Below are 14,226 nucleotides of genomic sequence, written 5' to 3'. Positions count from 1 at the left end.
AGATCCTCTTCCTCCATACACCTGTTCGTTCCCCCTGCCCGTCTCACCACTATGGGGAGCAGGGCTTTTAGCCGCTCTGCTCCCTGACTTTGGAACTCACTACCACTGCAACTCAGAAACATTGATTCATTCTCTCACTTCAAATTGCAACTCAAAACACATCTGTTTAAAACTGCCTATCATATGTAATGTCACATGCTCTGCCTTTTTCAGTTGTTCTTCTATTCTTTATTTATTCATACGTTTACTGTTTTTAAATGTATTATGTATCTTTGTACGGTGTCCTTGAGTGCCGAGAAAGGCGCCTTTAAATAAAATGTATTATTATTATTATTATTATTATTATTATTAACGCCTATTAAGAGAGACGGACCTGACACTTGAGAAATGTGTGAGGATATGTAAAGCATCAGAACTGTCAAAAGAGAATGTGATGACTATTGAGGGTCAGAAATCGGAAGTACACGCAGTTCAGAGAGTTAGACATACAGGCCCAGAGTGCCAAACAAAAACAACCAGCTAAGTGCAAATTCTGTGGAAAACAGCATGAGTGGAAAAAACAGAGTTGCCCAGCTTACAGAAAGCAATGCAGGAAATGTGTCAAGCTGAACCATTTTGCATCCACATGCAAAACAAAAGAAACAATGCGAAAAGGAATACACAGTGTGGCAGAAATGAAAGAAGAACTGTATCAAGAAATCCTATGCCTTAGTTCACAAAAGGAGGACAAACATGAAAAACAACTGTTTGCAACCATGCTGATAGGTGAGAGGCCAGTAAAATTTCAACTAGACTGAGGAGCCAGTTGCAACGTCATACCCATTCATCTGTTAAACCCTGACACAGTAATGGAAAAGACTGAACAGATTCTGGTCATGTATAACAGGAACACCTTGAAACCCACAGGAAAGAGCAGAATAAAGATAAGAAACCCCAGAAACAGAAAACTTTATCGTCTGGAGTTCGTTGTAGTGGAGGAAAGCTCATCAGTGCCCCTGCTAGGAAACAAGGCTGTGCAAGCAATGGATCTGGTAAGAAATACAGCATGAAAACATTATGACAATTGATGATATCGTTACCACAGAGAGATGCAGAGAAAAGGAAACGTGGGAAAAGAGAGACATACAACGAGAGTATGCTGATGTGTTTGAGGGAGATGGATGCCTGGAAGGGAAATACAACCTCGAGGTGGATCCTGAAGTTAAACCGGTGAGGCTTCCAAAGCGGAGATTTCCGGTGGCACTAATGAAACATCTAAAAGATGAACTAGCAAGCCTGGTAGATATAGGCATCATAGCTCAGGTGTAAAAGAGCACGGATTGGATTAGCAGCATGGTGGTGGTGAAGAAACCAAGTGGAAAATTAATAATTTGTATTGACCCAAGACCACTAAACAAAGCGCTTAAGCCTCAACACTTCCCCCTGCCTACCATAGACGATGTTCTCCCGGATCTGACTATGGCGAGAGTTTTTAGAGTGTGTGATGTAAAGGACGGATTCTGGCATGTAAGGCTTTCAGAAGAGTCAAGTTATCTTACTACTTTCGCTACTCCGTTTGGCAGGTATAGATGGATCAGAATGCCCATGGGGATCAGCCCGGCTCCAGAAGTTTTCCAGCACAGGTTGACTCAGGCGTTGGAGGGGCTCCCAGGAATCCGGATAATAGCGGATGACATCCTCATCTGTGGGGAAGGCGATAATGATGAGACAGCTGAGAAAGATCATAACAAAAAACTAAGACAACTACTGGAGTGATGTAGAAACAGAAACATCAAACTAAACTTCAACAAACTCAAGCTGAAACAGAAAGAGGTGACATACATCGAACACAGACTGACTTCGGAAGGTCTAAAGATTGATCCAGAGAAGGTGAGAGCCATAGTGGAGATGCCCAGACCGTCAGATGTGAAGGGGCTGCAGAGATTATTAGGTATGGTGAACTATCTGTCCAAATTTTGTGCACACTTGTCAGATAGCTGCGACACATTAAGACAACTGACACACAGAGATGGGTTTTGGGAATGGACTGATATACAGGAAGAAGCATTCAATAAATTGAAACAAATGATTGCCTCTGCACCTGTTTTGAAATACTATAATCCAGAAGAACACCTGGTTCTTCAGTGTGACTCCTCAGAAACAGGGCTGGGCGTAGCACTTCTGCAGGCAGGACAACCAGTTGCTTTTTGCAGCAGAGCACTTACACCCAAAGAAAAGGGGTATGCTCAAATAGAGAAAGAATGCCTGGCAATCCTGTTTGGGATGGAGAAATTCCACCAGTACACCTATGGCCGGAACGTAGAAGTCCATTCTGACCACAAACCCCTAGAAACTATCACAAGAAAGCCACTTCTAGACGCACCTAAGAGATTGCATAGGAATGCTTTTGAGGCTTCAGCGATATGATATTAATGTTGTCTATGTTCCAGGTCGACTAATGTACCTAGCAGACACCCTCAGCAGAGCGTACTTACCGGAGTATGCTTCAGACCGATCCGTAGAGACAGAAATTGAGACGATTAACATGCTGCAGTACCTACCCATATCAGAAGGAAGTCTACAAAAGATACAGACAAGTGTGTGTGTGTGTGTGTGTGTGTGTGTGTGTGTGAGAGAGAGAGAGAGAGAGAGAGAGAGAGAGAGAGAGAGGTGTGTGTGTGTGTGTGTGTGTGTGTGTGTGTGTGTGTGTGTGTGTGTGTGTGTGTGTGTGTGTGTGTGTGTGTGTGTGTGTGTGTGTGTGTGTGTAGAAGTTAGTGTGTGAAGAACAATGTGTTGTACAGTCAGTGCTTACGTTGACTGTGTTTACTTGAATATTCACCAAGGTGGAAATTTTGACATATTCTGTGTATTTGACCGTTTAGGCGTGCAGACATATGGAAGCTTATGGGTAGCAAATTTCAATTTGAAATGTAATATGCAAAATCACAATGCAATATGTAAAATGGCAATGCATTTCTGTATTTTAATTTTAATTTTCCAATACATTTGTGCAACTTTTGGTGCAAAATGAAAATGTTCAATTCAATTATAAAATTTACATTTGCAATTTCATACACTAGTTTTATTATGTAAATTGAATACATATTTTAACGCTTTATAAGTTGCAAAATTAAAATTAAAATGTATTACAGAAATGATTAGATATGTTTAACATGTTCAAGCAAAAACTGAAAACTGAAAAAAAAAATAATAATTTAAAACCTCTGTCATCATTTACTCACTCTCATGTGTTTCCAAACCTGTATGGATTTCTTCTGATGAACACAAAAGATGATATTTTGAAGTTTTGGTGACCACTGACTGAAAAGAGTGTCTTCTTTTGTGTTCGGCAGAATAAAGGTAGTCATGCAGGTTTGGATGACGTGAGGGAGAGTAAATAATGACAGATTTTAAATGTTTGCGTGAACTATCTTTTTCAGAAGGCCTACTCCTTGAGATTGATATTGTAACAAAGTAAATCAGTAAATCTTTTCCTCCACGCAGCTCTACTACAGAGCCTTTCAACATTTCACTCCCCTGTACACTTGAATATGGTAAGAATGCAAACAGAATGAGATCCATCTTATTGCTCAACATACTCTAGTTTGTTCAGTGTGCAGTGTGGATCCTTCAGTAGACCAGAGAGCATCCTGAGTCCTGAGTCTCCCAGGGGATTGCCGCCCAGATGCAGCTCTCTCATGTGTGAGGGGTTTGAACACAGAGCTGAAGCCAGATAACCACAGCCTTCTCCTGTCACCTTACAGCTCTGTAATCTACAAACACACACAGAAACAATGAAGATATCTGAGACTGTGACATCAGAACTCACAACAAAAGCTTGTTAAATCTGTTGAATAATTACACATCCTTTTAATATAAACTGATAAGTGATCTCGCTCATTTCATAAACTATAAGTTCTGCTGAAAGCAGAATATGGTTCTGATCAGATCTATACAGCCATCTAGTGGATACTGAGGCAGAGATGTTCACAAGTGTTTCATCTGAAGTCCGAGTCGAGTCTGGAGTCTTTTCATGCCTTACACACACACACACACAAAAATCCTATTTTTATTCTAGCTGTATTATATAGACAAAACACATCGTCGCTGTCGGGCGGAATTTCATATTGTTTCACAAATCGATGCTATTGGTCAGTCCCCATGTGGGTCTGTTATTTTTACTAATTATTAACCAATCTAAAGTGTTGAAAATGGCTTGAGAGGAAATATCTTAACTCCATTGGACACTTCAACTGTCTGAGAATCCTCGTAACTCCACCTCATCTTCACTCTGTGGCATTTTGTCTCCTCAAGATTGAAAGTTGCAACGATTAAGAAATCCTTGTCGAGCAACAAGTAAAGCAAGCCTTAACTATGATTTTATCTGTGTTAAACTATGATATCCGTTACTGATGTATTTTAAATATCTACTTATTACTAGGCTTATTATTACTAGGCTTATTATACATGTGCATTGAAGTTTTAAAGGTGCCCTAGAATTTGAAATTGAATTTATCTTGGCATAGTTAAATAACAAGAGTTCAGTACATGGACATGACATACAGTGAGTCTCAAACACCATTGTTTTCTCCTTCTTATTTAAATCTCGTTTTTGAAAAACACCCCTGAAAAATAGGGGAATCTCCACATAACATCGACTGTGACGCAACAGTCGAGATCATTAATATGTACGCCTCAAAAAATTTGCATATGCTAGCCCATGCTCAAGGCCAGGCGGAACTGCCTAGCCGAATCATCGTCCGAATAATTTTTCTTCGAGAGACATCATGGCTTGCAAACGAGCGAAGCATGGCAGTTGCTCAGTGTACAAATGAACACAAAGGTATTATTTTAGTTCCTTCATCCGAGCCTCTGAAGAACCAGTGGGTTATGTGAATGTCTGATGTGTAATTGTTCAAGTTCAGATAGATAATCTTTCTCTCAAAGTCGTTCAATACTGTTTATGCATCAGTAAATCAAGCCAGTGACTAAACAATCAACTTCACATAATTTCTCTTAGTAGGATGAAAATAATCGTACTTAAACTGTGATTAATATACAGATAGCGATCAAAGAACAATCCCTTTCCAATCGCCCAAGCTGTCAATCACACAGCGCGAGTTTATCTGGACACTTGCCAAAACTTGTTATGAAATCAATAATGCTGTTACACTGCACAACGAAGCTCTTACTGTACGTACATCATGTTTGCATTGGTGAAATCATTAGTGAGAGTGCAGAAACTGCGTTGCAATGATAAGATCTTCATTCACGTGATCAACAGGCTTACACTGAAGTCTCACAGCAGCCAATCACAGCAGTGGGCGTTTACACTGAAGTCTCACAGCAGACACGCCCCTTCAAACAGAGTGTTCAAATCAGAGGCTAAAATCAGGCTAGGAAAAATGCCTTTTATTTCTAAATTTCAACAAATTTTGATCTAAAAAACATACTAACATATAAGGGCACCCCAGGAAACATTCTAAAATAATAAAATAATCCATGCAATGGCACCTTTAAAATGTATCTAATATAATAACGTTACTTGAATTGAATTAAATGTTTTGGATACCACCATTAAATTATTGTTTTTATTATTATTTTACTGACTCGAAGTTGCACTGTGCATGTAAAATACCCCAAGTAGCAAGGATTTTATGGGAGTAAAAAGGACTGTCTACTGGTGCCGAGTAAGCCTATCTTTGGATAACTCTGTCTGTTTTTTAGACAATAATGAGTGAAAATAGTTAAGTTAGATACATTTGAGTAGGCCTGTTTTGTTAAAAATCGATAGCTGTAATGCTTCGGTGCAGAAGGAAGCCTGTGAGCCACAAAGGTAAGTTTTGTGTGCAGATTAGGCTAATTTCCGTCTATTAGACAGCCTAGTCAGCTTATCGTTTTTTGTTTTGTATCATTTAAACCTTTAAAATGGACTTTAGGAAGATGTAGGTAACCACAGTCGTTAGCTTTGTTTAACTATTGAAGCCTTTTCTCTTGTCAAAAGGCTCAACATGACCGCTGACTTTGATTGCGTGCAGATTAATTTCCGCCTATTAGACAGCTTAGTCAGTTTTGGTATTGCATCACTCATATCTCTCAAACGAGTTTAGGAAAATGTATGTTGCCACAATCATTAGCTTTGATTAGCTCTTAACGCCTTGTCTTTGATGAACACTGCTGGCAGCAGCGACGTCTGTGTCCTTACCATTCTAATCAATGACAGCATAATCTCGTATCTCCCTGCACCCAAGTCATAAATCTCGCATCTCCATAACCCCCTGGGGTCGGCTATCGCGTCGGCGCGATAGTCTAGCTTTTTTTCTTATCAGTGCAAAAGAGTCTCAAATAACTCCGTTGATTTTTGTCATACAGGCAAGTGTTATACATCATTCAAAACTGTTAAATGTCTTCTTTTATTTGTGTACACTAATAATAAAAACAAAATGTTGTGTTTTTCATAAAGTAAAGAAAATAAACATGATGCGCGTTCTCCCATCTCTCTCAATGTGATGATCATTCTGAAACACGACAGAAAATGATCTGTAACTCAGCGAATGCTTGTCACTGTGACATGGGGTGTAAAAATTAATAATTTCTACGATGCATTGCAAAGCAGACGAGGACGATTCGATATCGGTTCAGTAATAGACCATAACCGATTATAATGTTCTGACGCTTTTCTGACGTCATTTGTCGCGTATGTGCTTTGTTGCGGTAGTATACAATGGCAAAGGGAGGTGAGACGCGAGTGCGAGAAAATAAAAAGTGCTCCAACTACTTTAAAAGCCTACATCTGGGCACATTTCGGCTTTTATGAACAACCTGGTAAGCACAACCTGCAGAAGACGCACTGTGTGCGCTCATGTCACGCACAAATAGAATATGCAGGAGGTAATACCACTAACTTGATAATCCACGTTAGCCGTTTTTGACAGATTGTTCTTTGACTGCTTTCTGTATATATATTAATCACAGTTTAAGTAAGATTCTTTTCATCCTACTAAGAGAAACAACGTTAAGTTGATTGTTTAGTCACTGGCTTGATTTACTGATGCATAAACAGTATTAAACGACTTTGAGAGAAAGATTATCTGTCTGAACTTGAACAATTACACATCAGAAATTCACATAACCCACTGGTTCTTCAGAGGCTCGGATGAAGAAAAAAAAAAAAAAAACTTTTGTGTTCATTTGTACAACCAAATACTGAGCAACTGCCATGCTTCGCTCGTTTGCAAGCCATGATGTCTCTCAAGGAAAAAACAATATCGTGCTCGCGCAGCTCATTTTCTCAAAGGCGGGCCAAATTCTCTTTGCGGGCAAAGAAGAGAAAGGGGGAGGTGACCTTTCCCCTTATGACGACATAAGGGGAAGATTTCTAGATTTGCCCGTCTGAGCTTTCATTTTCTCAAAAATACCCAGGGCTTGGTTTACACCCATCAAAACGTCTAGCCACTGGGGGACCATAGGCAGGCTAGGGGAACTCATATTAAGGTTAAAAAACCTCATAAAGTGACATTTTCATGCAATGGGACCTTTAAGTATCCGCACCCGATGGTCAAATTACAATTTTTCTGTGATGTTACGTGGGATTATAAATGGATGATCATCACCTTCAACAGCGGATTCGGCGACGGATGATGTGCACATCTTTAATGGTAACATAATACACTGATTAATGAGCGCTGCTTTTAAATGAACATTTCTTTAACCCTCTGGGGTCTAATGTGTTTTTGGGGTCCTTGAGATGTTCTGACATGCCCTGACATTTGTGCTTTTTTCAGTTGCTTATAAACATATTAATGACAAAGGTGTAATTACACTCTATTTAGCACACACAGGGCTACCATAATATGTGAGCAACATGTATGTACATGTTTGTATTTTTGAAAGAATAATGTTTATGCATGGTTATTGAAAAAAACTAAAAATGAAAGTTTCTGAAATAAGGCCACAAAACACATACTAAATATGTGTCCACAAGACTTTTGACTAATGGATGTTGTCGCCTAGAGTTTTTTCTTCAAAATGATCTGAAAATCATCCTGCCTAATCATTCACATTAAACAATACATTGATTTAAATTTTGCAAGACACTTTCTGTTTGGAAAGGCACAGGGGCGTGTCTAGAGGGGGGGCACGGGGTGGCACCGGCCCCCCCTGAAATATGATTGGCCCCCCCTGGTGCCCCCCCTCCAATCTCATTGGGCTAGATTTACTGTCAACCTGAAAATGCCCATTTTTTTATTTTCCCACACATTGTGCTTGCAAATTGTATAATAATATCCAAGGAAAACATTTCTAGTAATTGTGCAGTTAATTGTTCTCATACTGTATTCTCAGTTTTGGAATATGTATCCTCTCCCCAAATTTGTCACTAATAAAACACAATAAAAACTATTTAAAGAAAAGGCTTATTTTTACCGTTTTAATAGTTTGTTTACATCTACCTTGTAAATATATTTTTTTATTAAAAAGGTTACAATTACAACAACAATTCAAGTGTAATCTTTCTTTGTAAAAACTAAAGTCAAGTCAAGTCAAGTCAAGTTTATTTGTATAGCTTTTTTCACAATACAAATTGTATCAAAGCAGCTTCACAGTATTAAATTAAAATAATACAACAAAATTTGTTTCAAGAGGAATTTATTGATTGATAAAATTAAATTAAATATCCCCAAAATATCCCCAACTGAGCAAGCCAAAGGCAACAGTGGAAAGGAACCGAAAAACTTCATCAAGTGACCTAATGGTGTCCTAAAACTCCATCAGGTGACCTAATGGAGAAAAAAAAACCTTGGGAGAACCCAGGCTCAGTCGGGGGCTAGTTCTCCTCTGGCATTTATGAGCTAGAGGCCGGATTGTAGTTTGAACTGTAGGATTATATGAATGCCTGGCTGAAGAGATGCGACTTTAATCTAGTTTTAAACTGGGAGAGCGAGTCTGAGCAACGAACAGTATCAGGAAGACTATTCCAGAGTTTTGGAGCCAAATGTGAAAATGCTCTCCCTCCTTTGGTGGTTCTGGATATCCTAGGTATGACCAAAAGCCTTGAATTTAGTGATCTTAAAGAGCGTGATGGATTATAGGGTGATAGAAGATCCATTAAATAGACTGGAGCTAAGCCGTTTAGGGCTTTATAGGTCAGTAGCAATACCTTGTAATTAATACGGAACTTTATAGGTAACCAATGCAGTGATGATAAAATCGGTGTTATATGATCATATTTTCTTGATCTAGTAAGAACTCTAGCGGCGGCATTTTGGACTAACTGTAGCTTGTTTATTGAGGATGCAGGACAACCAGCTAATAAAGCATTACAGTAATCCAGTCTCGTGGTCATGAATGCATGAACTAACTTTTCTGCATCAGAAACTGATAGCATATTACGTAGCTTAGCAATGTTTCTAAGGTGGAAAAAGGCTGTTTTTGTAACATATGAAATATGATTTTCAAAAGACAGGTTGCAATCGAGTATAACACCCAGGTCTTTTACTGTAGAGGATAAAGTAACAGGACATCCTATGATGTTAAAGTTGTATTGTGCGAGGTTTTGTGGGCGGTTTTTTGAACCGATAAGTATTACCTCTGTCTTTTACCTCTGTAAAATTACGGGTCATCCAATCTTTTATATCTTTAACACACTCTGTCAATTTGGAAAATTTAGCGTTTTCATCCGGCCGTGATGAAATATATATTTGAGTGTCATCGGCATAACAATGGAAACTAATTCCATGTTTCCTTATAATATTTCCAAGTGGCATCATATATATTGAAAATAACAGAGGGCCTAATACAGATCCCTGCGGCACTCCATAGTTTACTGGAGTTATGATCGATTTTTCTCCATTTAAATAGACAAAATGGTAGCGGTCAGATAGGTATGATTTGAACCAGCTTAGTGCTTGTCCTTGAACACCAGTATAATTTTGTAGTCGATCTAAGAGTATTGTGTGATCTATAGTATCGAACGCAGCACTAAGATCAAGTAAAACTAGTATTGAGATACAGCCTTGGTCAGAAGCTAAAAGTAAATCATTTGTGATTTTAACGAGCGCAGTTTCAGTGCTATGATGCGGTCTGAATCCAGACTGAAACTTTTCATAGATCTCATTTTGTTGCAAGAAAGAGCCCAGTTGAGCGGACACCACTTTTTCTAATATTTTAGACATAAATGGAAGATTTGAAATGGGTCTATAATTTGCTAGATTATTATGATCTAATTGTGGTTTCTTAATGAGAGGTTTTATAACTGCCAGTTTAAATGTTCTTGGAACATGACCTAAAGATAAAGACGAGTTAATAATATTGAGGAGAGGATCTTCCAGTACAGGTAACACTTCTTTCAGTAGTTTAGTTGGTATAGGATCTAATAAACATGTTGTTGTTTTAGATGAAGTGATAAGTTTATTTAACTCTTTTTGTTCTATAGTTGTAAAGCACTGTAATTGTTCTTTCGGGGTGATAATTGAAGCTGAATTATAAGGCGCGATTGAAGATTGAACGTTTACAATTGTGGTTCTGATGCTTTCTATTTTCTCAGTGAAGAAGTTCATGAAATCATTACTACTGAACTGTAACGGGATATTTTGTTCGGGTGACGTCTGTTTATTTGTTAGTCTAGCCACGGTGTTAAATAAAAACCTTGGATTGTTTTGGTTGTTTTCTATTAGTTTGCGGAGGTGCTCAGCCCTGGCCGCTTTTAGGGCCTTTTTATAACGTGACATACTGTCTTTCCACGCGATTCTAAAGACCTCTAAATTAGTTTGTTTCCATTTACGCTCTAAAATACGGGTTTCTCTCTTTAAAACATGCGTAGTATTGTTATACCATGGTGCTTTATTTTTCTCTCTGACCTTTTTTAATTTAGTAGGTGCAACCACATCCAATGTTCTAGAGAGAATGGTGCTCATAGTGCTAGTTAGTTCTTCTAGTTCATCTGTTTGTTTGGGTTCAGGCAGCAGCTGAGACAGATTAGATAAGCAATTTGAGAAATTATCTATGGTGGATGGGAGGATTGTTCTGCCTGGTTGATAACGCGACGCCGCATGACATATTACAGCAGTACGTAATATGCAAGTTACCATGTAGTGATCAGTGACTTCATCACTTTGTGGAATGATATCTATATCGGTTGGATCGGTTCCATGTGATATAATTAAATCGAGTGTATGATTAAGACGATGTGTTGGTCCGGTGACGTTTTGCTTGACCCCAAATGAATTTAATAAATCTGTAAACGCAGCTCCTAACGCATCATTTGGATTATCTACGTGTATGTTAAAATCTCCAACAATTAGTGCTTTATCGACATTGACTAATAGGTCTGAGAGAAAATCTGCAAACTCTTTTAGGAAATCAGCGTAAGGCCCTGGCGGTCTATATACGGTAGCCAAGGCTAGAGATAATAGGGATGTTTTTCTAACATCTAAGAGCGTAACATTTAGTACAAGTACTTCAAATGAAATAAACTTATAACCCGTTTTCTGAGTAACATTTAGAATATCTTTATAAATGGTTGCAACACCTCCGCCACGACCAATCAGACGGGGCTCATGCTTATAACAGTATCCAGGAGGAGTAGACTCATTAATACCGAAATAATCATTTGGTTTAAGCCAGGTTTCAGTAAGGCAAAGTACATCGAAGCTATTATCTGTGACTATTTCATTTACAATAACTGCCTTAGGTGTGAGTGATCTAATGTTTAGAAGACCTAGCTTTAGAAATAGTTTTTGTTTACTAATAGCAACATTTTCTGTTTTAATAACAATTAGATTTTTCCTAGATCCTGCATTAGATTTATTATTTGATCTCACTAAACGAGGAATAGACACGGTTTCTATGCAATGTTCTACACTAGTATTTATATCAGTTGAATTGGTGCAGCAGAGACTATGATTTGGACTTTTGGTTACTAGTCAAAGGGTATTTAACATTTTGGAGATGTTATCTGACAGAAGATCCGCTCCGAATCTGCTTGGGCGTAAGCCATCAGCACGGAAAAGCCTAGGACGCTCCCAAAACAGATTCCAATTATTTACAAAGAGCAGTTTCTGCTCATTGCACCATGACATTAACCATTCATTTAACGCAAATAATCTGCTGAACTTTTCATGCCCTAGTCGGTACGTGGGAAGCGGTCCTGACACAATGATCGTTATTTCAGGCGATGTGCTGCGTACCATATCGATTAGATTCCTGAAGTCTTTCTTCAGAATCTCCGTCTGGCGCAGCCTGATGTCGTTCACTCCCGCGTGCAGGACCACAGTTCCGACGCGCTCGTCACCGTTCAGGATCTCGGGAACGTGAGCAGCGATTTCAGAAACACGAGCACCAGGAAAGCAGTGACTTTGCACCTTACTTTTACCTAACGTAGCGTGTACGTGCCGAACGATGGAATCGCCGATGATCACAGCATCGCGTTCTGTTTCGCGTAGAGGGGAGAAGCGGTTTTGTGTCGATAACTCGAAAACCGGGAGGGTCGGAGAAAGTCTTGGTCTAAACCTGACTCGCGTCTTCCGCTGCGGAACCACCCATGCTTCGTGGTGGCGTGTTGGAGCCGGAGTGAACGAGATCATGGCTGATTGCGACCGATGCTGAGGAACGCACGGAGTAGACGCGGTCGGAGTCAGCGGGTTAGTAACGTTAAACACTGATTTGTGTGCATCGGCGCGTGATGTTTCAAGAGCCAAACACCGGTCTCTCAGCTCGGCCTGTCTCAATAAAAGGTTGTGGATCTGTTTCTCAACAGCTTCCAGCTCAGACTGCAGTGCGTGCAGCTCAAATGTGTCCTCACCTGCACCAAGCAGTAGACTACTTACATCTGATATATTCGCCATTTTAACAGATGGACAGTGAGTTAGCAACGAAGCTACCAGTGATGCTATCAATATTAATACTAATTTATATTATAAGTTTGTTTGTAAGTGAGTGTGGAGAAGACGCGTTCAGCCGTGATCCATGGACGTAACCTTTAAGAGTATGCAGCGTTGGATCACTAATAGGCTTGAGACGCGTCTGCTCAACAGTCCGCGTTGTAACTATGAGGTTTTTTAGGTTTTTTAGTGGTAGGGGTGTAGAGTAGACGCACGATAGGCGAAAAAAAATGTTTGTTTATAAGTGAGTGTGGAGAAGACGCGTTCAGCCGTGATCCACGGACGTAACCTTTAAGAGTATGCAGCGTTGGATCACTAATAGGCTTGAGACGCGTCTGCTCAACAGTCCGCGTTGTAACAATGAGGTTTGAGCAGTAACATTAGTGCTTCTCAGTGAGGAAAAGTAGAAAATGTTCGTTGTAAGCGAGTTTAAAGAGAAAAATCAAGAATTATAAATCAAATCGATAGAGCTCCAAAAACAACAACGCATTCAGACGCAACGCATGATAATAACAGGACAAGACATTACTCACCGTGTTTGTTGGCCTATACATTTTATTATACATATTTCAAAGTTAAGGATTCATTACTTTGAATATAGCCTAGGCTACATTGGAACAAACACATAATAACATATTATTTGATGACTTTATTTTTGACAAAACATACTATATTTAACATATGAGCAAAAATTGGCAAACAAAAGCTTATTTGAGGTGGCAGTCTATTTTACAGTAAAAATATATAATCTATCCAAAACTAGTCAACGAAATGTTGTCTTTCATATGTCTGTAACATAGGTCTTTCATTTTTATTATAAGGAATATAAATGTTAATTTGCAGTTTAATACGTTGCTTATACAAATACATTTTATTTCAACATATTTCAGTCGATTTTTACTCATCTCAGTAACTTATAGCAATACAGTTTGCTAAAAGCGGATCATTCCTTCACACACAGAAACGCGATTAAAATTTAAACCGTGTTTTTATGAGTTGTGGTAAACAGCGCGCATCTCTGCCGTTCATTCATTCACACACAGAAATGCGATTCACTTCTGAATCGAAATACCAGCACTTCTGAGGTACATTTTCCATTATTATTATTACGATAGTATTATTATCCTCACAGTGCTGCGAGACGGTTTAAACAAGTACAATGATCTGATTAAACGATGTGTTTTCTCGAGCTGATATGGGGGCGTTCACAGTGTGCATGGATTGTCTCAGTCATTTGCGTTTGAATAGCGCGCTCTCCGTGGGCGGGATCACATTAAAAATAATGAGCTGAGATGAGAACGACTGACATCTCTCTCTTTTCATACATATTACATAAACTGAGAATATTTGGTTTTGTATATAAATTACT

At 39.0% G+C, this 14,226-nt stretch overlaps 2 protein-coding genes across 8 annotated transcripts in view; both read right to left on the bottom strand.

The window, feature by feature from the left end:
• The window catches only part of twf1a (twinfilin actin-binding protein 1a), a 185,670-nt gene that overhangs the window by 45,215 nt on the left and 126,229 nt on the right, over positions 1–14,226 (bottom strand). The gene's annotated exons all lie outside the window — the stretch shown is intronic.
• Positions 1–14,226, bottom strand: part of LOC309491192 (NACHT, LRR and PYD domains-containing protein 12-like) — a 293,341-nt gene that overhangs the window by 182,186 nt on the left and 96,929 nt on the right. For 3 of the 7 annotated variants that reach the window (XM_082160620.1, XM_082160621.1, XM_082160623.1), the window contains exon 6: positions 3,579–3,752. The exons of the other annotated variants lie outside the window; for them this stretch is intronic. In XM_082160620.1, coding sequence (XP_082016746.1) covers positions 3,579–3,752 — 174 coding nt within the window. The remainder of the gene's footprint in view (positions 1–3,578; positions 3,753–14,226) is intronic. 7 annotated transcript variants of the gene reach the window in all.

This window comes from Leuciscus leuciscus, assembly GCF_965113295.1.
Source record: "Leuciscus leuciscus genome assembly, chromosome: 25".
In the NCBI taxonomy this organism is placed as follows: domain Eukaryota; kingdom Metazoa; phylum Chordata; class Actinopteri; order Cypriniformes; family Leuciscidae; genus Leuciscus; species Leuciscus leuciscus.
This window is presented reverse-complemented; position numbering and strand designations above follow the sequence as displayed.